Source organism: Hyaena hyaena, unplaced genomic scaffold, assembly GCF_003009895.1.
Source record: "Hyaena hyaena isolate Hyena2069 unplaced genomic scaffold, ASM300989v1 scaffold_1224, whole genome shotgun sequence".
NCBI lineage: Eukaryota > Metazoa > Chordata > Mammalia > Carnivora > Hyaenidae > Hyaena > Hyaena hyaena.
Window position 1 is genome coordinate 440344 of NW_024081846.1, and position 24633 is coordinate 464976.

Below are 24633 nucleotides of genomic sequence, written 5' to 3' on the forward strand. Positions count from 1 at the left end.
CTACATAAATAAGGGATTTTTAAGTAAAAAAATAGAAAATTGGGCACCTGGGTGGCTCAGTAGTTTGAGTGTCTGACTCTTGATTTCGGCACAGGTCATTATCTCACAGTCGTGTGATCAAGTCCCGCATCAGGCTCCTGACTGTGTGTGTGGAAACTGGAAACTGCTTAAGATTCTCTCTCTCTCTCTCTCTCTGTCACTCTCACTCTCTCTCCCCCTCTGTCCCTCTCCTGCTCCCACTTTCTCTTTTTCTCTCAAAAGAAAATGCACAGAAAATAAGTGAATAGTATCCTCCAAGTGTGTGTGTTAAGTAATTCAAGTTGCAACCTTGGAGTAAACAAGTAAGTCCCACACTTTCAATTTGAACCAAAAGCCTAGGGCAGTCCCACCATCCTGTGGTAATACCTTCATTTTCAGTTTCTTTTTAAAATTGGTTTTGGGCACCTGGGTGGCTCAGTTGGCTGAGCATCTGACTTTAGCTTAGGTCATGATCTTGCTATTCCTGAGTTTGAGCCCCACAATGGGCTCTGTGCTGACAGCTCAGAGCCTGGAGCCTGTTTCAGATTTTGTCTCCCTGTCTCTCTCTCTCTGCCCCTCCTGACTCATGCTCTGTCTCTCAAAAATAAATAAACATTAAAAATTTAAAAAATTGGTTTTAACAAGTAGAAAACTAAGTATTTTTAATGTATATAATTACTAAATGTAACTATAAAATTGGGTTAAATAGGTGATGGAGATTAAGGAGTACACTTTTTGTGATGAGCATCAGTGATATATGGAAATGTTGAATCACAATATGGAAATATTGTACATCTGAAACTAATATTACACTGTATGTTAACTATCTGGAATTTGAATGAAAACTTTAAAAAATAAAAAAAATAAAAAAATAAAAAAGAAAATTTCCATTACAACTATATACTATATACTATTCATAAATATATATGTGATATATGTATGTATGTGATATGTAGGTATGTGTATATATATTAACACACACACACACAAAAATTTCTTACTCTCTAGTTCTGCTTGAATTCTGTTTTTTCCCCCAATCTTCTAATTCAAGGCATTAATTCTTTCCCTTGCAGTTTTAATTCTTTTATTTAACCGTTCTAACACCATTTAATATTTTGTGCTTGCAGTACTTGAATTTTACCTTTTGCCAGCTTATTTTCAATCTCATATTGTTTTCTTAACTCATTTTACTTCCTTCATATTTTTTTTTGTCCATGAAGTGTACTTAGTCTCTAAGTGTACAGAAACATGATCTTGAGGATCTCTCAGTGTCTTCTAAAGTTTTAATAGGTCTTTCTGTTTGACTTGTTTTAAATTCAACTTTACTTATTCTTTTTTTTTAGTAATAGTTTCATCTGAGCCCATGGTCACTTAGTCAAAGAATGCCTTGCCTTTGTTCCCTGTGAGCTAGATATGATCACATTGCTAAGTTCAGACCAAAGGAACTCCTTGTTCTTTTTCTCAAAGACATGATGCTTGCTCTGGATTCCACTTTCCCTAACCAGCTGACTGGAGAATGTTGACAACTGAAGTGATCTTCCTGTTCCTAAAGAAGAAAGCCAGGCGCAGGGGTTAACAGAGCCATTTTCCTAGCCTGAGTCTTTGGATCAACTCAAAAAGTGCCTACTTACCCACAACCACCCTGGGGAATGTCACATGAGAAAGAAAGAAATCTCTGTGTTGACATTTTGGGTTGGATCATTCTTTGTGGTGAAGGTTGTGCTGTATTGCAGGTTGTTTAATAGCATCCCTAGCCACAGCAACAAGATGCCTATAGTTAGTTCCTCTTCTAATCCCAGTTGTGACTAACAAAAAATGTTTCCATTCTTTGGCTAATATCCTCTATAAGGAAAAATTGTCCCTGGTTGAGAATTAGTAGTATAGAGACTAATGTAGAAATTGCTACCTGTAGGTGGGGTGCTGCCTTAAAAAAAAAAAAAAAACACCTCATACAACATGACATTCACATAGGGGTCAGGTGGAAGGAAGCGAGTAAACTGGCACGGAAGGCTGGGAGGTGTGGATCATTTTTCTGCTGTGGCATTTGGTAAAGCTGTGTAGTGGGCACAACACATTCCTATAGAGCTTAAAGCTACAGAGAAAGTGTTCAGAAAGAGGCAGAATATCAGTACATTTTGGTTATTACATGCTGTCTTAAGCAAAATACTGCAACCCCAAAAGTTGAGAGTGTTCAGGAAATGTTGGACAACTTCTTTATTGCCTGAGACCTACATTGGCTAATCCACCAGGAAAGTAAGTTCTCTCAGAATTGGAATAGCTCACTGTCTCCTCCCACAAACCACATGAGGAAGACTGTTACGATTTTACTCACAGGACTCCCATTTGAACCTTTCAGCCAAAGATAATGAGGAGGCCACAGGCAAATATTAGGTGATAGGCAGTGCCTTCCCACTGCCTATTCTTTTGGAGGGCCACAGGTTAACTAGTCTTAAAATGAAGAAAAGGAAGTGAGCCCACTAAAGCAGCCAATTAATTAAAAGCAAGAGTCAGGAGAATAAGAAACACTAGAAGATACTTTTGGGTGTGCTTCTTTCACACAGAGATCTTGATTCTTTTTTTTATTTTTTTTATTTTTGAGAGAGAGATAGATACAGTGTGATCGGGGAGGGTCAGAGAGAGAGGGAGATACAGAATCCAAAGACAGGCTCAGATCTGTCAGCACAGAGCCCGACATGGGGCTCGAACCCAGAAACCGCGAGATCATGACCTGAGCCGAAGTCGAACACTTAACCGGCTGAGCAACCCAGGCACCTCGAGATCTTGATTCTTAAGATAGTTGAAAAGTCACTAGTCTGGCCTTCATTTGGATTTCAACTGTGTGATGTATGAAGAAATCCTTGATTTTTTTAAAACGACAGCAGCAGAGAAGCTAGGAGAGCCATGCGTTGGGCTAATGTGGTCCAACCCTCCAACATCAGTTTCAGAAGGTGGTATGGAAGATTAGGAAACAAAGAAAATTCCCTGGGGATCAAACTTGGGGCCATAAAAGGGACAATAGAAAAGAAAGTTCCTCCCAGAGAAGAAAACGAGTCTAAGCACAGAAGCTGTTTCACTGCCAGGTGAGGGAGCTTTTGAAATTCTGAGCCAGCACTATTTATTTCACAATCATAATGAATCAGTGACTTTTTAGGTGAGCGTTTTTAATTGCTGCTTTCCTATTTCTTCGCCACCCTTGGGTACTGCGTGTGTATGAGTACTGGAGGTAGGAGGAAAATAAATGACTGCACTTTTCTGTTCACCAGACTGTTGGGCTCCCACTGGGATAGTAAAAAGATTGTGCATCACCCAGAGATACTCAGTTTTGAGTGGGATACAGTAACTGGGCATTTCATTATATCTCTTGGAGAAAGGGTATTTTCTTTTATGTAGGAAGAAGGATATGTGGATACTCACACATGGATACTGGAGTGGCCAGCGTGAAAGTCTATCAGGAGACGTTACTTTTCCCCTGGTATTTATCGCCCCTCCACTTCCTTTTAGAAACAGAATCTGTTTATTTTTATGTATTTATTTATTTTTTTAAATTTACATCCACGTTAGTTAACATATAGTGCAACCATGATTTCAGGAGTAGATTCCTTAATGCCCTTTATCCATTTGCCCCATCCCCCCTCCCACAACCCCTCCAATAACCCTCTGTTTGTTCTCCGTATATGAGTGTCTTATGTGGATTCTGTTGACTTTTAGTTGAGTACAAGGTATCCAGCTACAGATACATTCCCAGGCCTCTCTTGCAAAATGGGCCTCATCACACAACTAATAGCCAACAGAACACAAAATGGCCAATAGAAGAAAAATTCCTGAATTTTTTGGGACATGTGTGTAAAAGAAACACATTGCCTTTCACTAACGTCTCCTTTGGGCTGGATATCAAGTAGTAAAAACACAGACTGACACCTCACACACAGAAATGTAACTTACTGGGGCACCTGGGTGCCTCAGTTGGTTAAGCGTCTGACTTTGGCTCAGGTCATGATCTCATGGTTCATGGGTTCGAGCCCTGTGTTGGACTCTGTGCTGACAGCCAGCTCAGAGCCTGGAGCCTGTTTCAGATTCTGTATCTCCCTCTCTCTCTGACCCTCCCTTGCTCACCCTGTCTCTCTCTTTCTCTCTCAGAAATAAATAAAACATTAATAAAATATAAAAAAAAAAGAAATGTAACTTACTTATCTAGAGTAACAGATTTGTTTCACTAGGTTGGTTTTCTACATGACCTCATGGAGAAAAGTCCACCTCTTTGCCCTGAACTTTTATGCAAGAAAATAATATTCTATAACCTTTTTTCAGCTACTGTAATTTTGGTTTTTTGTTTTACTTCTTTTTAAGTTTTTATCTTAACTCCTATATTTTCTCTGGAATTATCATGGCATTATGAATACTGTCCTCAGAAATATGTTGAGTTTTGGGCATATTACCATTATATTTTAAGTTTAATTTTTTAATTAAATCTAGTTTAATTTAAATAAGTTAATTTATAGAATTGATCTAGTGCTATGGGCCATAGCCCATTACAACTGGGATAAATTTCCCTGCATTTTTACTCTAAAATTGTTAACAGCATTGCATTGTGACAGCTCTTTGTCTACAGAACTAGGTAAAATATTTTCCAGTAAGTATTTTCATTTCTTCTACATTTCCAGATATTTTCTCATTCTATTTTCTAATAGGAAAGAATTTTTATATCCCTATTTTTCTCATGAATATAAGTATATATTTTTATCTCAAAAATCTAGGTTTAAGATTTAGCAGTTATATATATTAAGTATTTATTTAAACTATATCTGCCTTAAAAATTAAGCAATTCTTTATTTAAAACATAGATTGAATTTGTGCCTCCCGTACATGAGAGTACACAGACGTATATATGTACAATAGTGCCTCCACACATACAGATATAATTCCTTTCTTGGGTTTCATTTCTTTCCTTTTTTTAACTTCTTGACTTTAATAAATATCTTTTATTTCTCTTCTTTCCTATGTAGTAAGAAACTTCCTTTTAGCTAAACAAGAATTTGTTTACCCACAAATTCTTAAACACAATTACTTTTCTTCATTTATTTAGACACTTTTATTGTTTAAGAGTTTGTTAGCTTCTACCCAATCCTTCCCCAACAGTTTGGGTTTTCTTTTGTTTTCCATGTTTCAAGTAGTGAAACAGTAACAACGCTGAAGTAAAATAAAAGAGAGAGAGAGAGAGAAAGATTAAGCTTTATTCAACTCACTTTAATATGCAATGTAAGAATATGTCCTTCCTATGAATCACAATGGTAAAATTCAAATGAGATCTTGAAGAGAGCAGGCAAATGCATGACCAAATCGAGTTGCATTGCTGTACTGATGTAAAGAGGTCCTGAGAGCCAATATCTTAGTCATTGCATAGGTCTTGATATGGAGGTAACTAACAGAAGTCAAGTTGAAATGTAAAGCACTAAGTTGAATTAAAGCCTATAGACAGGAAATGGTAGAAAGGAATATTGTCAGCTATAGGTTGCTGAGGGCTTCCACGCCAGGAAGGACTTTACCTTCCAGAAGTTCCAGACTAGCACCTCCTCCAGTGCTCACGTGGCTTACTTTATCTTCGGTGTTCCATTTGGCACAGCAAGTAGCAGTGTCTCCACCTCCTATAATGGTGATACAGCCCCGGGAAGTGGCCTTCACAATTTCATCCATGAGGGCTTTTGTTCCATTAGCAAAGGCATCCCATTCAAATACCCCTACAGGTCCATTCCACACAATTAGCTTGGCATGGGCCACAACTTGAGCATACTTCTTGCTGGTCTCAGGACCACAGTCCAAACCCATCCAGCCAGCAGGTATGCCTGATTCTACAGTGGCGTGGCCAACCTTAGCATTCTCCTCAAACTTGTCACCAGTGACAAAGTCAATAGGAAAGGTAATGTTCACACCATTCTTACTGGCTTTAGCCATGATATCTTTGACAATCTTGGCCCCCTCTTCATCAAAGAGGGATGAACCAATCTCCATGTTGTTGAGTACCTTAAGGAAGGTATAAGCCATTCCACCACCAATAATCATCTCATTGACCTTGTCTAGCATATTTTTGATGAGTTGGATTTTGTCTGCCACTTTGGCTCCACCAAGTATAGCCAGAAAGGGTCTCTCTGGGTTTTCCAAGGCTCTGGCAAAGTACTCTAGCTCCTTTTTCATCAAGAATCCAGATGCCTTCTGGGGCAGATTTACTCCCACCATCGAACTGTGGGCCCGGTGAGCAGTGCCAAAAGCATCATTGATATATACATCCCCTAGTTTGGAGAGTGATGCTTGAAAGGCTTTTATTTTGCCTGGCTCAGCTTTAACCTTATTTCCAGAAGGATCTTGGCCTTTTCCTTCTTCCTCCACATGAAAGCGTAGGTTCTCCAGCAGGATGACTGAACCAGCAGCCGGGTTGGCACATGCTTTCTCTACTTCTGGGCCCACACAGTCCTTTAGAAATAGAACATCCTTGCCCAGCAAGGATTTGAGCTCAGCAGCAACAGGCTCTAAAGAGTATTTCTCAGGCATGGGAACACCATCAGGTCGACCTAGATGACTCATAAGAACTACTGAACTGGCTCCATTATCTAGGCAGTACTTGATGCTTGGGATGGAAGCTTTGATTCTCTGGTTGTTTGTAATCTGGTTCTTCTTCATGGGAACATTGAAGTCTACTCTCATGATGACTCGCTTTCCTTTAACATCCACTTTGTCCAAAGTTAACTTCTTAGAGAGAGACATCTTGATAATACAAAGACAGATGCTAATACCTGGATCCCAATACGGAAGAACCACTTCACTGCTGTTGGGAGGCTGGATGGGTGGTACTTTCCAACGCCTTTCCCCTTGGCCCGCCCCTTTTTTTTCATCACGAAGTCCCCCACAGGGCAGGCTTGATTGAATAGGTGAAAAGGAAACCTGGCTCTGTGATTGGTTAATGGCCCTGTCAATCTGGACTTGGAATCTGTTGCCATGAAGATTCAAACTGACCGTGCGGAACACGAACCCCAAAGAGTGAGTGGTACCAGGCTTGGAGTGAGAGCTGGTGAGGTGAAGAAACCCTGGAATAAGACAGCTTGGAATCTGGAGTCTACTTCAGTTTCTGTGTCTCCCTCTCTCTCTGCCCCTCCCTGCTTGCACTCTGTCTCTCGAAAATGTATAAACATTAAAAAAATTTAAATATGATCCAACTGTATACAGTCTACAGAAAACTCAGCTTAGATTCAAAGGAAAAATAGATCAAAAGTGAAAGTATAGAAAAAAGATATTCCATGCAAATAGTAACCAAAAAAGAATAGGAGTAGTTATACTAAAATTAGAAAAAAAAAATGTACTTTAAATGCAAAAGGATTATAAGCAACAAAGAAAGACAATATATATTAATAAAAGGGGCTTAATACAGAAGCACCTGGGTGACTCAGTCAGTTAAGCTCCAGCTCTTAGTTTTGGCTCAGATCATGACCTCACAGTTCATGAGTTTGAGTCCTGCGTGTATCGGGCTCCAAGCTGGCAGCACACAGAGCCTGCTTGGGATTCTCTCTTTCTTTTCCTGCCCCCCAACCCGGCCAAATTCACATGCATATGCACATCTGTGCCCTCTCTCTCTCAAAATAAATAACTAAACTTTTTAAAAAAGACTTAATACAGCAAGAAGACGCCCAAAATTATAAACATTTGCACATTTAATAGACTATCAAAATATACAAAGATAAAACTGGCAGCATTAAAGGGAGACATACATTTCAATAACAGCTTGAGATTTCAATAACCCATTCTCAATAATGGATAAAACAGCCAAATAGAAGATAAGTAAGGAAAGAGAAGAAAACCTAATAAACCAATTATATCTAAAGGACATACACAGAACATTCTACTCAACAAGAATATACACATTTTTCTCAAGTGCAATAGGACATTTTCCAGGATAGACCACATATTAGGCCACAAATTAAGTCTCAATAGATTTTAAAAAGATAAATATACAAAGTTCTCTGGCCATAACTAGATGAAATTAGAAATCAATAATAGAAGGAAAACAGGAAAACTAATAAATTTGTAGAAATTAAACAACACACTTTTAAACAACCAATGAATTAAAGCAGAAATCACAGAGAAATTAGAAAATCCTTAGAGAAGAATGAAAATAAAACAATATGATTAAATTTATGGAACACAAAAAATGCAATACTAAACAGAAAATTTTTTGCCATAATGCTTAAGTTAAATAATAAGATTTCAAATTAACCACCTAAATTTATAGCTTAAGGGATCAGAAAAAGAAAAACAAACTAAACATAGGTTGCAAAACAACTCATAGGTTGCAGAAGAAAGGAAATAATACAGATAAGGGGAGAGAAAAATGAAGTTGAGAATAGAAAAACAATAGAGAAAATCAATAAAATGAAACTTGGGGAGCATCTGGGTGGTTCAGTCAGTTGAGTGTCTGACTCTTGATTTCTGCTCAGGTCATGATCTCACAGTTTATGGGATCGAGCTCCATGTCAGGCTCTGTGCTGATAGTGTGGAGCCTGCTTGGGATTCTCTCTCTCCCTCTCTCTCGACCCCTCCATATCCCCCTCTCAATAAATGAATAAACTTAAAAAAATAAATGGACTAAGTAAAAAAAAGACTCATATTACTAAAACCAGAAATGAAAATAGAAACATTACTATTGATTTTACAGAAAGAACAGTGATAATAAGAAAGTACTATAAATAATTTCCTATCAACAAAACAGATATACTAGGTTAAATGGTCAAATTCCTAGAAACACATACCTTACCAAGGCAGAATTATGAAGAAATAAAAAATCTCAATAGATTTCTAATTAGAAGGTGTTAGAATCAGTAATTGAAAATTTCCTGACAAAGAAAAAGCCCCAGACCTGATGGCTTCACTGATGAACTCTATCAAACATTTACAAGCAACTAAACACCCATTCTTTAACTTTTTCAGAAAAATGAAGAGGAGGAAGAACTTCCTAGCTCATTCTGTGGTGTCAGAATTACTCTGATACCAAAACCAGAAAAAGGAAATTTAGAAAAAAAAACCTTGCGGATCAACAACTTTTATGAACATTGAAGCAAGACTTCTCAACCAAATGCTAGCAAACATAATTCAGTAGCATATTAAAATAATTATATAGCATGGCCAGGTGGGATATATTCCTGGAATGAAAGAATGGTTCAATCTATGAAAATCAATCAATATAATACACCACATTAACAGAATGAAGGAAAAGGAAACACATCATCTCAGTTGATGCAGAAAAAACATTTGACAAAATCCATCACTGAAAATGATAAAACTCACAACAAACCAAGAATAGAAGGAAAACTACCTGACATAATAAAACTAATATGTGAAAAATCCACAGGAAACCTCATATTCAATAATGAAGATGGAATACTTTTTCTTTATTATCAGGAACAAGCAAAGATTATTTATTATAGCACTGGGAGTTCTAGCTAGAGAAATTAGGCAATAAAAAAATAAAGGTTATCTAAATAGGAAGGGACAAAGCATAATATTGCAGGAAGGGGCAGAGAGAGGAGGGGAATAAAGAAAACACTAATTACTCCACCAAAAACCTATTAGAACAAACAAATGAATTCAGAAAAGTAGGATACATAGTAAACACTTAAAAATCTGTTGCATTTTTATACATTAATAATAAACAATCTGAAAAGGAAATTGCAAAACAATTGCTTTTATAATAGTGTCAATAAGAATAAAATACTTGAGAATTAACCAAGGAGGTAAAAGACTTGTACAATTAAAACTATTAGGTGCAACTGGGTGACTCAGTAGGTTGAACGTCGGACATTGACTCAGGTCATGATCTCATGGTTCTTGAGTTCAAGCCCCACATCAGGCTTGCTGCTGTAAGCACAGAGCCCACTTCAAATCTTTAGTCCCCTCCTCTCTCCACCCCTTCCCCACTTGCATGCTGTCTCTCACAAAAATAAATAAACCCTTTTTAAAAAAAATTGCTGAAATAAATTTAAAAAGACATAAATAATGTTAAAGGAAACATGTGTTCTTAGATTACAAATCTTAATATCGTTAAAATGTCAATGCTACCCAAAGTTATCTACATATTCAAAGCAATCTTTATCAAAATCCCAAAGATATTTTTGTAGAAATAGAAAAAACTATCCTTAAATTCATGTGTGATTGAAAGGGATCCCAGATAACCAAAACAATTTTGGAAAAGAATGAAGCTACAGGAATTGCACTTCCCTTCAAACTTACCACAAGGCTATAGTTACCTAAACAGTGTGGTACTAGCATAAAAACACACATACTGGCCAATGGACTAGAATAGAGAGCCCAGAAATAAATCCTCACATGTAAGGTCAAATCATTTTTAACAACAATATTAACAAGACCATTAAGGGGCACCTGGGTGGCTCAGTTGAACGTCAGACTTCAGCTCAGGTCATGATCTCATTGTTTGTGGGTTCGAGCCCTGTGTCAGGCTCTGTGCTGACAGCTAGCTCAGAGCCTGGAGACTGCTTCAGATTCTGTGTCTCCCTCTCTCCCTGGCCATCTCTTGCTCACGTTGTCTCTCTCTCCCTCTGAAATAAATAAAACATTAAAAAAAAAAAAAAAGACCATTAAATGTGGAAAAAACCAGTCTTTTCAACAAATGGTACTGGGAAAATTGAACATTCACATGTAAGAGAATCAAGTTAGACTGTTATTTAATACCATATATAAAAATATCTCAAAATAAGTGAAAGATCTAAATGTAAAATTTAAAACCATAAAACTCTTAGAAAAAAACATAGGGAAAAATTATGTATATCCATAATATACATAGAATTCCTAAAACTCAACAACAGAAAAGCAATCTTATAAAAATAATCAAAGGACTTAAATAGCCACTTTGTTAATAAACACCTAAAAAGGTGTTCAACATCATTAATCATTAGAGAAATGTAAGTCAAAAGTACAATGAGATATCACCTCAGACAGTGAGGAGGGTTACTATGAGAGAAAGAAAAAAAGGAAGGAAGGAAGAAAAAAAGAAGAGAGGGGAAGGGAGGGAGGGAGAAGTGTTGGCAAAAATGTAAAGTCGATCGAACTTTGACACACTGTTGGTGGGAACATAAAAAACACACCTGCTGTGGAAAAGAGTGTGATCTTTCCTCTAAGAATTAAATATATAATTATTATATGATCTAATAATTCCTCTTATAGGTTTATATCCAAGATAATTGAAATAGAATCTCAAAGATATATTTGTATATCTATTTTCATAGTAGCATTATTCATAATAGCTAAAATATGGAAGCACCCTTGGTGTCCATTGACAGATAAGTGAATTAATAAAATGTGGTATATACATATAATGGAATAAAATATAATTTTACTGATATTTTTAATTTTTAAAATAAAAAAAATTTAAAATAAAAAAAAAATTAAAAAATTTAAAAAAAAAAAAAAAAAAAAAAAAACATTTTATTCCATTAAGGAAATTCTGGCACATGCTACAGCATGGATGAAACTTGAAGACTTTCTGCCAAGTGAAAAAAGTGAGTGACAAAGAGACAAATATCTTCAAGTTTCACTCATATGAGTGATTAGCATAGTCAGAATCATAAAGACAGAGGGTAGAAAGGTGGTTGTGAAAGGCCGAAAGGAGGCAGGCATGGGGAGTTATTGCTTACTGAGTACAGGGTTTCAGTTTTACAAGATGAAGAGTTCTGGTGGTGGTGGCCCTACCATATAATGGATGTATTTTAATATCACTTGAACTGTACACTTCAAAATGGTTAAGAGGGTAAATTTTACACTATATATATTTTGCCATAAACAATTAGGAAAAAGTAAAAACATTCTAAATCAAACTCACCATCAAGAAAATGAAAGGCAAGCATATATTGGAAGAAACAGATTCATAAAACATGCATCTAATGACAGTGTTATCCAAGATCTACAAAATATACTCAAAATTTAAAAATAAAAGATAAGCATCCCAACTTTAAAGTTGGATAAACAGGCAAAAATTTGAACAGACATTTCCCAAATGTGTGTGTGTGTGTGTGTGTGTGTGTGTGTGTCTGAGTGTGTGTGTGTGTAATATATGTATCTAATCAGGACATGAGAAAGTGCTTAATTTCAATAACCATCAAGAAAATGAAAATTAAAACCACAATATGAAACTATTACATACACACGAGAATGGTAAAGTCACAAAAGATTATTAGCATCAAACATTGGTGAGAATGTGAAGAAACGAATTCTCATTCTTAGTGGAATATAACCATTTTGAAAGAAGATCTGGCCGTTTTTATAAAAATTCTACATCAAGGGCGCCTGGGTGGCTTAGTCGGTTAAGGGTCCGACTTTCGCTTAGGTCATGATTTCGCAGTTCGTGGGTTCGAGCCCTGCGTCGGGCTCTGTGCTGACTGCCAGCTCAAAGTCTGGAGCCTATTTCAGAGTCTGTGTCTCTCTCTCTCTCTGACCCTCCCCTGCTCACGCTCTCTCTCTCTCTCTCTCTCTCTCCTTGAAATAAATAAAAATATTTTAAAAATTCTACATCTATCCTGTGGCCCATCGGTTCTAATTTTATATATTTATCCAAAATAACTGAAAATATATGATGACAAAAAGGCATGTATGGGAATGTTCATAGCAGCTTTGTTCATAGTAGCAAAAAAAAAGAAAGAAAGAAAGAAAAGAAAAGTTCCAGGTATAGTCCTAAGTTGGAATGCTACTTAGAGAAATAATATTTATAAACTCTGATACATATAATACCATGACTTTAACACAAAAAGTATTGAGGTATCAAAAGAATTCTTCTGTAAGTGAGTGCATATTGCATGATTAAATTTTATGAAATAAAGAAAAATTAATCTATAGTGAAGATAGAAGAGTGACTGCTTCTGGAGTAGAAGTAGGGGGACTTATCAGGGACATCAGGGAAATTTCTGGAATGATAATACATTCTTATATGTTAATAAAACAGTTTGAGTTACACATACATGTTTGTAAAAATCCTCAAAAATCTGCAAATTACTTTGAAATGCATCAAAAATAACTTGGAGTAATGCATGAGTAGAAGGATGGCCATGTGGATGGATACATGATAAAATATATGTAGTAAAATGTTAATGATAAAATCTAGGTGGTGTGTATATGGGTATTTTCTGTGAAATTCTTCTATTTTACTGTTTATTTGAAAAATTACAAGATTATAAAAACAGAAACTTCTTAATGATGTTTATGTTGTTTATTAGTAATTCTCCTGAAGTCATTAAATATTTATATTTACATGGTGAAGAACAGGACCGCAAAAAGAAGAATGTCAAAAAAAAATTTTTTTTAAGTTGAGATTGCTTAGATACATTTTAGAATTTACAGTAGTACTTGTATGTGCAGTTATGTAATTTTCTAGAGCTACACTTAAATCCCAAGTGCAAACATGAAAGATTTGCATAGTTGAATATATTTGTTTGTCGTTTTATGACAAAGATATACAGTTGGTGCTTTTTAAATGTAAGTTTCAGAAGCAAGAATTGGATCCAGCCTATTTACTTAAGCCTTATGGATTTTCAACTGAAACTAAAAGAAAAATTGCCCTAAAAAAGGAAGGAGCAGAAAGTTTGACTCCTATTTCTGGAGCAGTTAAAAGAAAGGGAAACAGTGCAGAGGAAAGACTGAACTATCATTTTCTTAGGCTGATTTGCATTTAAGGAAAAGCAAATGTAAATATAAGTAACTACTATACTTAAATAGAAAATTTGAGTCAGAAGGGGCGCCTGGGTGGCTTAGTCGCTTAAGCGTCCGACTTTCGCTTAGGTCATGATCTCGCGGTTCGTGGGTTCGAGCCCCGCGTCGGGCTCTGTGCTGACTGTCAGCTCGGAGCCTGGAGCCTATTTCAGAGTCTGTATCTCCCTCTCTCTCTGACCCTCCCCTGCTCACGCTGTCTCTCTCTCTTTCCTAGGAATAAATAAAAATATTAAAAAAAAAAAAGAAAAGAAAATTTGAGTCAGAAAGTGCAGAGTTCATTGTATTTAATACTTGGACACATTGTTTCATCATTTAACTCCTTCTAAATCAGTATGGTTCTTGCATTAATAGCATTTCATTGTGTTTTTATTTTCTTTTTAGTGACATAAAATAGTACATCTTAGATGAAATTTGTGAACCATTGATATCCATTCCAAGATTACCATGCTTCATTAGTTTACACTTTAAAACACTTGAATTTTTCATGTTTTATTTGTGGAAGATGTTAACAGAGCATAGCAAGGAGTTGGTACTCATAGAGACAAATTTAATGGTTGTTTGTACAGGAGAAAAGTCTAGCCAGCGTGTGTAGGAGACTCGCAGGGGAGGCCTCTCTGTCACTTTTGCTCCTTCATTCTCACACAGTGCTTCTTTGTCCCAGCCCTAAATTTACTTTCTCAACTTCCCTCCACAACGAAACATTACCTTCTCTGTCAAAACCGTTTCACCAGTGCAGGATTTATTTTTGGAATTTTTTAAATAATAATGCGACCTGAATTTGTTGGTATACATTCATTTGGAAAGTTACATGAAAGTGTCAATTCTTGCATGACTCATCTGTATAATGGAGATAATTCCTACTGCAAAAAGCAGTCTGGATCAATAAAATACCTGATAAAAGTCAGTCATTAAGGTGATTAATAGGTTCTGATTGTTCAGAGAAGTAATAGATATTAGTTGTAATTCTTAGGTATTAAATACCAAAAACTGAAATATGATGTTCTGTATTGGCATCTTTCTATAAGGACAACTTGCAGTGTACCCTGTATTGAGCTAAATAACAAGACCTTTTGTCTCTCCCCTTTCCTTCATGTAACGAGATCAAGCCCTGAGGATATTTTCTCCCCAAATTAAAAGTCCTGATGGCATACATCATACCACTTATAGGTCAATCTGAAATGTCTTCTTAACAAAACCCAATTTTCATCTATGTTTACAAACCTTTACATCTTCCTGCTTTTCTTGGGCTGGTTTTCTAGGTTTTCCTTGTACAAATATCCTCTATTTTTCCAGCAAGACCTTAACATGCTGCTAGCCTGACTTCCTTTCCCTACAGTGCTGATTAAACTCTACGGTGAACTGGTGAGGATGTGGAGAAACGGGCACCCTCCTACACTCTTGGTGGGAGTGTAAACTGGTGCAGCTGCTCTGGAAAACAGTGTGGAGGTTCCTCAAAAAATTAACAATAGAACACCCCTATGACCCAGCAATAGCACTGCTAGGGATTTACCCAAGGAATACAGGAGTGCTGATGCATAGGAACACATGTACACCAATGTTCATAGCAGCACTCTCAACAATAGCCAAAACATGGACAGAGCCTAAGTGTCCATCTACTGATGAATGGATCAAGAAGATGTGGTTTATCTATATGATGGAATACTACATGGCAATGAGAAAGAATGAAATCTGGCCACGTGTAGCAACATGGATGGACCTTGAGGGTGTTATGCGGAGCAAAATGTGCAAAAAAAGAAAAAACATATGTTTGCACGGATAAGTGGATTAGGAGGAACTTAATGGAGGACCATGGGGGAGGACAAGGGGAAAACTAACTGGGGAGAGGGAGGGAGGCAAACCCTGAGAGACTCATGAATGCTGAGAACAAACTTGAGGGCTCATGGGGGGGAGAGGAGAAGGGGGTGATGGGCATGGAGGAGGGCACTTGTTGCGATGAGCATTGGGTGTTATATGGAAACCAACTTGACAATAAACTATTTAAGGGAAAAAAAAACCCTCTAAGGTGAAGAGATCTCATTACAGATTCTTAACTTTTGGAGATATTTTAAAAATCCTGTGAAAATTGATGCATGTTAGTATAATTCATTAATGTCTCTAGTAGGAAGCCTTTGGAAAATTTGGAGTAGTTTAGCTTAACTTTACCTTTCTGTTGACCTTAAAATATACATTCCAGATTTGGAATTCCTGTGTTGACAGGCAAAGGATGGCCTGCGTTGTCCATCATGGAGTCATGGAAGTGCACTTTGTGGATGACTGGGACTTGGTGCAGACCCTGGGAGAAGGTACCTATGGAGAAGTAAAGAATTGAAGAAGCAGTTGCAGTCAGGATTATAGACATTAAGCATGCCATAGACTGCCCATAAAATGTCAAGAAAAAGATCTGTATCAATAACATGTCAAATTATGAGAGTGTAGTGAAATTCTATGGTCACAGAGGAGTAAGCAATATCCAGTATCTATTCCTGGAGTACTGTAGTGGTGGAGAACTTTTTGACAGAATAGAGCCAAACATAGGAATGCCTGAAGAAGATGCTCAGAGATTCTTCCATGAAATCATGGCAGAGTGGTTTATTTGCATGGTATTGGGATAACTAATAGGGATATTGAGCCAGAAAGTCTCCTTTTGGATGAAAGGGATAACCTCAAAATCTCTGACTTTGGCCTGGCAACAGTGTTTCGGCATAATAATCATGAGTGTTTATTGAACAAGATGTGTTTACCTTATGTTGCTTCAGAACTCTTAAAGAGAAAAGATTTCACGCAGAACCCATTGATGTTTGCTGCTATGGAATAGTACTCATGGCAATGTTGCCATGGGACCAGCCCAGTGACAGTTGTCAGGAAAATTCTGATTGGAAAGAAAGAAGAATACATACCTGAACTCCTGGGGGAAAAATTTTTTTTTCTGCTTTTCCAGCTTGGCTGCATAAAATTCTAGTTGAGAATTCATCAGTAAGGATTACTACCCCAGACATCAAAAAAGGTAGATGGTATAACAAACCACTCAAGAAAGGCCCTGAGTCACTTTAGGTGGCATATATAAGTCTCCTAGTGGATTTTCTAAGCACATTGAATCCAGTTTGGACTTCTCTATGGTAAACAGTTCTTCTAGTGAAGAAAATGTGAAGTACTCTAGTTCCCAGCAAGAATCACGGACAGGTCTTTCCTTATAGGACACCTACCGTTCATAATATTGATAAAGTAGAACAAGAGATCAGTTCTTCCCCACTCACATGTCCTGATCATATGCTTCTAAATAGTCAGTTACTTGGCACTCCAGGCTCCCCCCCCCCCCAACCCCAGAACCCGTGGTAGCACTTGGTTAAAAGAATGACATGATTTTTAACAAACTGGATGCAGACAAACCTTATCAATGCCTGAAAGAGACTTGTGAGAAGTTGGACTATCAGTAGAAAAAGAGCTGTATGAATCAGGTTACTGTATCAACAACTGATAGGAGAAAAAATAAACTGATTTTCAAAGTGAATTTGGTAGAAGTGGCTGAGAAGTTTTTGGTTGACTTTCAGCTTTCTAAGGGTGATGGATTGGAATTCAAGAGACATTTCTGGAAGAGTAAAGGGAAGGTGAATGATGTGAGCGGCCAGAAGTTCTGGTTTCCCGCCACAGGAGAGATCCATTGGCTTCCTGGTGAATATAGTGCTGCTATATTGGCATTATTCTTCCTAGAGAAGATTAGCTTGTTCTGCAAACTACAAACAATGTCTCTGAAGAGTTGTCCTCCCTCTAGCCAAACATTTTCCAATTCTTTTTGTATATTCTTCATACAAACAATACCTATGTCTCCATTGTATGTAAAGCCTTTGGGAAGAGGTGGGTAGAATTCATTAGATATTTCTTCATTTTGTGTTTAGTGTCTGAAGACCCATGTAATGAAAACAAAACTCTGGAGACTACATGAGCTTACCAGCTTTCATACCAATGTAATGAAAAATGATATTCTTGTCACATCGTTAACAAAACATTTGGTTTCATATAAAAAAATACATGTTTCCTCCATGTTGATTTAACTATATGGGTAGAATAGTAAGGAAAGCAATGTTTATGACTTTTGGACAGTAGATTTATCAGTCTATAAAATGAAGCCAACTTCAAAAAATATATCTTCAAGATTTGTACTTATGTTTTTGCAAAGGCCTGACTTAGTGTATAAATAAATTTGTTTTTGAATTATAACTGTTAATTAAAATTGCAATTAATATGTTTTTTCTAGCATAGTTAATAATATATAAAATACTCATTTGTCTTTCAAGTAGAAGTTGAGCATAAACTCTAGTGCTTAACTGTGCTTAACTACCTTTAATCTAAAATTACTATTGTACATTTTAAATATTCTATATTGGGGAACCTGAGTGGTTCAGTTGGTTAAGTGTCCGACTTTGGCTCAGGTCATGATCTTGTGGTTCGTGGGTTCGAGCCCCCCCATCGGGCTCTGTGCTGACAGCCAGCTCAGAGCCTGGATCCTGTTTCGGATTCTGTATCTCCTTCTTTCACTGACCCTCCCCTACTCATGCTGTCTTTCTCTCTCTCTCTCAGAAATAAATAAAACATAAAAAAAAGTATTCTATATTATTTTCTACTTTCAAGTCGTATTTTAATTCTTTATTACAGAAATAAATTCTATTTAGAAAATGAACAGCCAACTCTCTGGACTTATTGGTGACGAAGCTTCTAGATGGTAGGAAATTAAAAGGGAGGGAGAAGTAAGAAGCCACGATAGAAATGGATCTGATTCCTAGTTCTTTTACTCTTAGATTTACTAAGACTTTGTTCTTCTGATAAAATTTATATTAATTTTTGAATTTATTAGGCTGAGGCCTGTATTCCTTTTTTCTTTGTAATTTAAAAAATGAATCATCTTGGTCTGAAGCTAAGAACATATGAAATTTTATGGTCAGAATTTATCACTTAGCGTATACTGGTAAATTATGTTACTGCAGTATACCCATAGGAGAAATAAATTTGAACAAATATGTGGCTCCCAAAAATGAAGTCAATAAATTCTCAAATATGAAAGAAATTTTGTTCTTGAGAATTATCATTAGTAACTCTCAAAAACAAAGTTATTGCTGGCTTTGACCTCTCCCTTGAGCTCCAGGATTTTATAGCCACAGCCGAACTGACATTTCCAGTTGACTAAAACTTTTGGTCTCTGTGCTCCAACCTGTTCCTCCCTAGTTTTCCCCATCCCAGTAAACATTACAGTCAACTCTCCAGTTCCTTAAGCCAAAACCCGAAGAATCGTCTTTGACATTCCTACTTCAGGGTCTTTTCTTTTTATTGTTGTTGCTGCTGCTGTTGTTGTTCCCTTCTCTAGAGTGCTCTACTCCCAAAATCTGTGTAGCTTGTGCGTCACTTGGAGTCTTTCCTTAAGTGTCACATGCTATGCAAAGTCTTCCCTTGATATATCTAGAATGTTAGCCCATTTCTATCATTGTTGCCTTTGTTTTTCATCGTAACAGTTATTATCTGACATTATAAGATATTCTTATTTACCTATTAAATGTCCGTTTCCCTCACTTCAATATGTAATAGATAAGTTCCTCGAGGTTAGGGATCCTACCTGTCTGTTCAGTTCTATGTCCCCAGCACCTAGGATGGGGCCTGATGTATAATAGCATGCAATGAATAGTCGTTTAATGAAGAAATAGACACTCAGTTTTGCGGATTCACCAGCAGAATATACCAGGAAGCTGAACACTTCTCTCCTTTTTGATTGTTACCACTCTAGTGTAAGTTCCTTCATCTTCTCCTTGGATTTCTTACTAAAAACTAATGTCTTCCAACTTCTACTTTGCTGTTTCTCAACGCTCTCTCTCTCAAAGTCTTTTCTTGACATAGGCCCCAATTTTTTTAAAGATAAATTGTATGGCAACACTTCCTTTGCTTAAAAAACTCCAGCAACTTCACATTGTATCAAAAATGGAATCTAAATTCTTTGTTTGGACTGACCTGGATACACCTTCGGTACTCTTTGCTCACCATACTACAGGTAGAGTAGTCTTCTACTTCTGCTTCTATTCATTGAATATATGAAGGCTCCTTCCCCTTTCAGTGCTTTGATGTTTATAGCTGCCACTGTCTGAAACTCCTTCCATTAGTTTGCATGACTTATTTAGCATTCAAAACTCAGCCCATGTTTCTACTATCCCTAGTCACTGTCCCATTGTTTCAGTTTCTTTATGGAACTGATTACTATCTGAAATTACTTATTGTCTATCTTCCCCACTAAAATATAGGCTTATACTTTGCCATATCTTTTCACTTTTGTGTATCTCTTTTAAAAAAAATTTCCTGCTCCTCCCCCTCATTGCCCCTTCATATATCTTGTATGTGGAAGAGTACCTGGAATGTAGTAGGTACTAAAAAGATTTGTTGAATAAATGAATGAATGAAGTATCGGATGAAGAAAATGTTACAAAATATCATAAAGGGAAGGTGAATAGATGGATGGTCAACAAACTTTTTCAGGTATTGGAATTTGTATAGAATAGTGGGGAAAGTTCCAGACAGACTTGGACATATTAGGTCTCACAAATATAATTATGTGCACATTGACAACCTCTGTAAAGAGACTGATAGTAACTACATTTTAGGTTGTTTTTAATCTTAAATGAGTTTTTTAATGTGTGTGAAGAGTATAGTATGATGTGTTGCACAAAACAAATTCATTAAACATAAGCTGCCATAATTTTTCTGCACAGTTCATTATGTTATTGGGAGAAGGTATATACTCCCATTATTAAAAAGTAAAATTTGGGGCGCCTGGGTGACTCAGTCGGTTGAGCGTCCGATTTCGGCTCAGGTCATAATCTCACAGCTCGTGCGTTCCAGCCCCGCATTGGGCTCTGTGCTGACAGCCAGCTCAGAGCCTGGAGCCTGCTTCAGATTCTGTGTCTCCCTCTCTCTCTGATCCTCCCATGCTCATGCTGTCTCTCTCTGTCTCTGAGAAATAAATAAAAACATTAAAATTTTTTTTTAAGAAAGTAAAGTTTGTTGGGGTGCCTGGGTGGCTCATTCGATCCGACTTCAGCTCGGGTCATCTCACGGCTTGTGGGTTTGAGCCCTATGTTGACAGCTGGGAGCCTGGAGCCTGCTTCGAATTCTGTGTCCTTCTCTTGTTCTGACCCTCCCCTGCTCATGCTCTCTCTCTCTCCTTCTCTCAAGAATAAATGAGAAACATTTTTTAAAATCTTAAAGTAATATTTGCTTATCAATGAAAATTTGTAAAATGTAAAAATGGAGGGAAAGGAACTACTACTCAAAGATAACAGCTAAAATTTTTTAACAAGATCAACACATGCTCTGTGTGTGTATGTGTGTATTGTGTGTGTAGTATGCTGTGTGTAATGGATGTGATTGTTGAGATAAATATAAGTATATAAAATATGTACATTTTAACAAGGAGATGTAAAATTAACTGTTTAACCAAACTCAACTGAAGAAAGATAATTTCTGGACTGTCACAAATTCCCTTGTACCCCTTCCCAGTCACAATCTATCCCCTTCCCCCAGAAATAATCATAAAATTTACTTTCATAATAATCCTCTCCTTGGTTTTCTTTAGTTTTCTCAGCTATTTGTGCATATTTAAATGATATAGTTTAGTTTTGTCTCTTTTTGAACTTGCTATAAATTAAAGTTATGCTGTGTATAATTTTTATATGTTACTTTTTCTTTATACTCATACTATTGCATGTATTGAATGCATTGATTTTAATTACAGTATAGGATGCTATTTATGAACACACCACTAATTATGTATTAATTCTACTGCTAACAGATGTTTGGATTATTAACAGTGTGATGCTATCATTAATATCTCCTGCTAAGAACATTACGTATGTGTCTATGAATTTCTCTAGGTCCTCTAGACTAGGGTTTATACCTGAGTGAAATAGCTGGGTTTTAGGATATGCGTATCTTCAACTTTGGTAGAATGATGGCAAACTGTTTCCTAAAATGATTGTATCAATTTATGCTGCCGTATGAAAAGAGAATGTAATTGCTGGAAAAAAACAGTTTGGAATGATCTATTAAAGTATAAGAATTTTCTAGCAGCAGAATATATTTCTAGGATTTTAGACTTTCACCTACATTTGATATCATTAGTCTAACTTTTGCCAAGTTACTGATGTGTAATATCTGTTTGGTGTTAATTTGCTTGTTCATAAGTTTAAATGAGGTTGAGTATTTTATATATATGTAGGGGCGCCTGGGTGGTTCAGTCGGTTAAGCATTCCATTCTTGATTTCTGCTCAGGTCATGATTCTGTGGTTCTTGAGATCGAGCTCCCTGTTGGGCTCTGTGCTGACAGTGTGGATCCTGCTTGGGATTCTTTCTCTCCCTCTCTCTCTGCCCCTCCCCTCCCTCTCCTGTCTTTCAAAATAAATAAATAAACATTAAAATATCTATCTATCGATCGATCGATCGATCGATCTATTCCACTATGTTAGGCACAGATTTTGGTGCTGATCTGACCAACAACCTAGTCATGCAAGTTATTTTAGTCACTAACTTTTATGAATTAAAAATAAAGCTATCTCCCCTTTGAAGAATATTTTTAAATCATTTATGAAATTGTAAACTTTGTTTTGATACTAGCAGCAAATACTATTTTTGCAGTCTAAAAAATGTCCAAGAGCACTTAGGATCACTCTAAAAGGTTCACTAGGGGCAGTGCAATGCCATGTAACTTCTTGCAGAGTGCAGAATTTGTTTAAAATAATTCACACTGTAACATCATGCACAGATTAGCCAATACATAGATTTTAAAGTATGTTCTTACTGTTTTGTATATTATCCTATTGTGCCTGCATCTATTCATCTATCTTCTAATATAATATTGTTTCATAAATATTAGGTAAAGCTAATTTTTATAATATGATTTTAAATAGAACATACAAAGGATACACACAAATATGTCCCAAATTAAATGGTTAAATTGTCCAAATAACGAATGGATAATTGTTTTAGAACTTTCACACACTGAATTCCTACAGATCTCTTTTTTTTATCATCAGTTCAGGAAAGCACTTAATAAGACAAATTCTTGATGGGAGGGTAAGACTGCAACTTTAATCACAATGAGATTAATAAGACATTATCAATAAAGATATTATAAATACTAACTATAAATTCACTATAACAAGTTATTTTTAACATTTAATAACTTTGGAGTTGTTTTTCCAAAGCTATTTCAAAAACTTAAAAAAATTAGCTTGAAGCATATTTTGTTATTCTAAAGTAAAATAATGAATTATTTCATGACAATCAAAAAAACTCAAAATATCTGCTTACTTGCCACATATTCAGGAGATACAACTTATTAGATAATTTTTATTAATGCAAAGCTCAAAATTTTTAATAACAAACAAAATATGTGGTATTTTTGAGCAATCATCCTCTGAATTTTCATAAAAGCTATTTTATCTTTTAAGACCACTGACTTTCTGGGGCGCCTGGGTGGCTTAGTCGGTTAAGCGTCCGACTTTCGCTTAGGTCATGATCTCGCGGTTCATGGGTTCGAGCCCCGCGTCGGGCTCTGTGCAGACTGCCAGCTCAGAGCCCGGAGCCTGTTTCAGTCTGTGACTCCCTCTCTCTCTCTGACCCTCCCCTACTCACGCTGTCTCTCTCTCTCTCTCCTAGAAATAAAAAAAAAAAAAAAAAAGACCACTGACTTTCATAGTTGTGATGAATCTGATAGTGATTTGCATAATATAAAGTATATTTAACATTATATCCGGTTGATTAATTTTTGATGGAATAAAAATATTTGCCGTCATTCTAGAAACAGCAACTCCTCTGGGGCGTATGTTCTCCAGGCAGCCACCGGGACACCCCCCCCCCCCCCCCCCCCCCCCCCCCCCCCGGTCTCGCCATGCTTCACTGCTTCAGCTCATGCCAGCTCCTCTGAGAACTTCTAAGAACTTCTGAGAATTTGTGTTTATGTGTGTGGGGACAGGGGTACACAGCGCCTCCCCACCTCCCACCTCCCGGCACCAGTGAATCCCCTCAGTCCTAATGTAGAGGCTAACCAAACTTTTTCAGAAGATACACCTTAGTGGACGAGTTGGAGTCACTAGAGTCACTGAGGACATTCTGCTAAAATATTTCAGGGCTCCTTGGTTTGCCTGGAGAAGGTGTCTGCTAATATCCCTGCATCTATGAAGCAAACCTGAGTGAAAACCAGCCTGAAACTCATCTGATGTGTGAGTCAGCCTGTTTAGTTGAAGTGTTTAGTTGTGACAAACATGAGTTCGTGAATGCGTGCCATTTTTAAAGAAATTATGCCAGAGAATGAGATGATTTTTGTTTGATGATCCTACCTAAATTTCCCCCCTGTTTTTTAAATAAATGTTATTTCTTGAATATTTTAGGAAACTCTTGTATCTTTGGTAAACCAAAGTGATTTTCTTGGTCTTTCACAAAGTTTAGACTATTAGTATGATGCCACTCACAGATTCCTTTTTATGTTTCTTTTTTCTGTTTTATTTTTTATGACTTTTATCTTTTTGTGTTTCCAGTTTCAGATTCATTTGTATGGATCTAAGGGAAAAAAGTTTATATGACCTGATCTTAGAATCGAAGGATAAGAATCTCGGTTGTAGGCTTTTTATGATAATCACTAACCAGTGGTCCTGTAGAAAAACAGGTCAATTTGTGTTTCAAGACGTCATACTACCACAAGAAAAATGCAATGTAACAATGTTTGTAATACTTCCATAACACTCAGATTTAAGATGTTTTGTAAATGGGTCAGAAGAGGATTATAATATCCGAGGGTAGTGCAGTAAAATTACAGTAGGATCTTTAAGTTGA

The 24633-nt window shown here is 36.7% G+C and overlaps 1 protein-coding gene and 1 pseudogene across 1 annotated transcript; one reads left to right on the forward strand and one right to left on the reverse strand.

Annotated features, from left to right (window-relative positions):
* Nucleotides 1-5189: 5189 nt before the first annotated feature.
* Nucleotides 5190-6878, reverse strand: PGK2 (phosphoglycerate kinase 2). Its single transcript, XM_039222908.1, has one exon. The coding sequence runs from the start codon at nt 6772-6774 to the stop codon at nt 5521-5523; it is 1254 nt and encodes a 417-aa protein (XP_039078839.1). The 5' UTR covers nt 6775-6878; the 3' UTR covers nt 5190-5520.
* A 9146-nt stretch (nt 6879-16024) lies between these two features.
* The window catches only part of LOC120224639, a 29053-nt pseudogene continuing 20444 nt past the window's right edge, over nt 16025-24633 (forward strand).

Excerpts from the sequence above, each read along its gene's own strand:
- PGK2 (XM_039222908.1), bottom strand. The coding sequence starts at position 6,774 with ATGTCTCTCTCTAAGAAGTTAACTTTGGACAAAGTGGATGTTAAAGGA.